The 3868-nt window shown below is 45.2% G+C and overlaps 1 protein-coding gene across 1 annotated transcript; it reads right to left on the minus strand.

Moving 5' to 3' along the window:
- Positions 1 to 803: 803 nt before the first annotated feature.
- On the minus strand, positions 804 to 3244 carry LOC102674294 (tubulin beta chain-like). The gene is made up of 5 exons (XM_006612707.2): positions 2889 to 3244; positions 2303 to 2767; positions 1916 to 2220; positions 1485 to 1782; positions 804 to 1399 (listed from the first exon to the last, which is right to left on the minus strand). The coding sequence occupies exons 1-5, from the start codon at positions 2943 to 2945 to the stop codon at positions 1181 to 1183; spliced, it is 1344 nt and encodes a 447-aa protein (XP_006612770.1). The 5' UTR covers positions 2946 to 3244; the 3' UTR covers positions 804 to 1180.
- Between the last annotated feature and the right edge of the window lie 624 nt (positions 3245 to 3868).

Raw genomic sequence — 3868 nt, forward strand, 5'->3', positions numbered from 1 at the left:
TCGGTAAAATAGAGCAAACGCGTCACGCCATCACGTTCGCGCGTATATATATATATATCACTTATAATTATTCGAATTATAATAAACGGAAAAATCTTCTCTTCGCGACCGCCCTTCTCTTCGACAAGAACGAACCAAATTCTTCTCGCTTCGACAAGCAGATTTCCAGTAATCGATATTCGCAGTCTATTCTCATCCGCTTTGGTTATATTTACATTCACGTAACCGTTGCTTATTAGCACCTGTTCGATGCAAATACTTACGGTTATATATTAGATTCGATACGGTTTTACGTACGTAATAATATAATTTGCGTTACGTTCGGTAAGAGCACATAGGGGCAAGGGATAAAGATGGAATTGTATGTAACGATGGAAGGAGGGAGGGGAAAGGGGACGAATTACGAACGAAAGAGGCGAAAAGATGCGCAGAGACGATAAACGCAGCGCGTTGCAAAGCAGGAGAGATTTCTGCAACGTTGTGTGTACCGTCTCTGTTCGTGGCTCGCCAACCGCGAATGTAGTAATCTCGAGAGACCTCGACCGATCGAATGTAGAACGGTGGTGGTGGCACGATGAAAAGAATCGCCTCGAGTATAACGATATACCGTTGACAATACTATCCGCGTTTTCGTTTCGCTGTTTCGTTTCGCAGGACGCTCGATGATTCGTTGAAGATTTCGACTCATGCTTTCACCGCTCGACGATCCAACGGCGGCCGTTTATTTCGCGGACGAGGCAGACGCGCAAAAAACGCGCGAAAGACGCATGCGCGGATAGACGAACACGCGGATAAGAAACAACAACAATAACAAAACTGCCCGATGAAACGGATGAATGGAAACGAGGTTTCGATTATTACATAGCCGTAGCCGATTAATCGGTGGATTTTTATTAAAAACAATTTGCCAAGAAAAAATCTTATTGGTGGTAGATTTTACATAATATATTGAAAAAACGTATTTCGATGTGTTTTTTTTAAAGTTACAATAAACGCTGACTTAAGAGGACAGATTGAGTAGTAAGATAGTCGTTGAAAAGGTGAGGTGGAAGATTCGAACGTGTTAAGGAGAGAAATCTATTTTTAAACGCAATACTAATTCGTGTGATACAGGCACTTTTTCATAAGGAACGAAATTTATACTATATATATATTTTCTTTTTAAAAGGCAATTCAACTTTTACGGGTGTTCACCCTCACCCTCTTCTTCTTCGTCGAACTCGCCTTCTTCCTCGGCGGTAGCCTCTTGATATTGCTGGTACTCGGAGACCAAGTCGTTCATATTGCTCTCAGCCTCGGTGAATTCCATTTCATCCATTCCCTCTCCCGTGTACCAATGCAGGAAAGCTTTCCGCCTGAACATCGCCGTGAATTGTTCCGATACTCTCTTGAACAATTCCTACGGGAATTTCAAACGGGATACAAAATTTTTTTTTTTTTTTTCTATTCTCGATCGATCGAAATATTTCTCGCCCGAGTTTTACCTGAATCGCCGTTGAATTCCCAATGAAAGTTGCCGACATTTTTAACCCGCGAGGGGGAATGTCGCACACGGCAGTCTTAACGTTACTAGGAATCCATTCCACGAAATAACTACTGTTTTTATTTTGAATATTGAGCATTTGTTCGTCCACCTCCTTCATCGACATCCTCCCTCGAAAGACGGCTGCCACGGTCAGGTAACGACCGTGGCGAGGATCGCACGCCGCCATCATGTTTTTCGCGTCAAACATTTGTTGCGTGAGTTCCGGGACCGTTAGAGCTCTGTATTGCTGCGAACCTCTGTTTCGAAAGGAAACGATACGAACGATATTGTTCGAGACAAGATTTCTTTTTTTCCTTTTATATGTATATATATATATATGTATAATAACTATATAATTCAAGTTAAATTTAGAAACATTAGATACCGCACCTGGACGTTAAGGGTGCGAAACCTGGGATAAAGAAATGCAATCTGGGGAAGGGTACCATATTTACAGCGAGTTTACGCAAGTCGGCGTTTAGTTGTCCAGGAAATCTTAAACACGTGGTCACTCCGCTAAGCGTTGCGCTCACCAAGTGATTCAAATCACCGTAAGTCGGTGTCGTTAACTTCAACGTACGGAAGCAAATATCGTACAGGGCCTCGTTATCGATACAATAAGACTCGTCTGTATTTTCAACCAATTGATGCACCGACAGAGTGCAGTTATAGGGTTCGACCACCGTGTCGGATACCTGCGCAAAAATCGCGCCATCGCGATTTTAATAATAAAAATGAAAAAAAGGAAAAAAATAATAAGCCTATAGCCTGCAGTACCTTCGGAGAAGGGACCACGCTGAACGTCATCATAATTCTATCCGGATATTCCTCACGAATTTTGGATATAAGCAGCGTTCCCATTCCAGCTCCTGTTCCACCACCGAGAGAATGAGTCAACTGAAATCCTTGCAAACAGTCGCAACTTTCGGCCTCTTTCCGGACGACGTCGAGGACCGAGTCGACGAGTTCAGCGCCTTCGGTGTAGTGGCCTTTGGCCCAATTGTTCCCGGCGCCGCTCTGCCCGAAAACGAAATTGTCCGGCCGAAATATCTGGCCGAACGGGCCGGAGCGTACCGCGTCCATTGTCCCCGGCTCCAAGTCGACCAGGATCGCTCTTGGAACGTACTTCCCTCCCGACGCTTCGTTGTAATAAACGTTTATGCGTTCCAGCTGGAGATCGGAGTCACCGTGGTAGGTGCCGGTTGGATCTATACCGTGCTCGTCGGAGATCACCTCCCAAAACTGTGCGTGGCGAGAGGAGAGAGAGAGAGAGAGAGAGAGAAGAAAAAAATAAGATGAGGATAAGAAGGAGGAAGGGGAAGAGATAGTGATAAAATTGTTTCGAATTCGTTAAGAAAAATACCTTGGCTCCTATCTGATTGCCGCATTGACCAGCTTGGAGATGGGCAATTTCACGCATTTTTTCGATCTTCGATTTCTACGCACTGTTCCCGACACGATTTCGTTACTCGCGAAACACTTTTCGCTCGATTCCCTCTATCTTTGCTATTCTATCGGTACTATATTTTTCTACAATACTCGAGAAATTAGCCTGAAACAAAGAGTTTGTCCTGAGCGTACGTACGATCAAGAAAAAAAATCGGCGACGAAATCAACGAGTTGTCGTTTGTTTCCCGGTTGCCTTGGAATCTTTTGTCTCGTATATCGTTTATCCCGCCAACTTCGCGTTCGTCGTTCTTTGTCTCCTCCCTCTTTCTCCCTCCCCCGTACGATCGAAATATAATTTCTTATCGTTAATTTCTCAAGGATACGAAAAGAAATAAAATACAGAAAATTTTGATACAGGGAATAAAAATCTTTTTTATTCATTTTTCTTTTTCTTTTTTTTGCAAATACGAAAGAGTTCATGGATCAGTACGGTAACAAGGAAAAGAGAAAAGGAGGAAGGACAAGGATAAAACAAGAGAGGGGAAACACGGCGGAAACGTAACGTCGGTATCCATTGTTCGAAGATCGATGACAGGTCGCCTAGGCAAGATCCAAGTTGATCTCACTGCCGTCGGTTGCTGGAAATTATCGCCAAGGTCGATCTCACCGCTGGAAACGTAACCGGATGTTTCCCCGAACGGATTGTCCTCGAATCGTGACGCCTGAGAATTCTCAGCGCCTGCCGGCAACCAAAGCCGCCGCGGGAAGGCTGGAATAGGCGAGTGGCGCGGCGTGGGCGATTACAGGGCTGGCGATGTACGGTGCGGCGACCGCGTGATTAACAGCGTGCGCGTTGTAGCTGGTCGCGTAGGTTCCGACCGTCAAAGCTGCTGGGACCGGCGCCGCTGCGAACGCTGCTGGGACAGCGGCTGGGACAGCGGCTGGTATCAAGCC

This window comes from Apis dorsata, unplaced genomic scaffold (genome assembly GCF_000469605.1).
Source record: "Apis dorsata unplaced genomic scaffold, Apis dorsata 1.3 scaffold_118, whole genome shotgun sequence".
In the NCBI taxonomy this organism is placed as follows: Eukaryota; Metazoa; Arthropoda; class Insecta; order Hymenoptera; family Apidae; genus Apis; species Apis dorsata.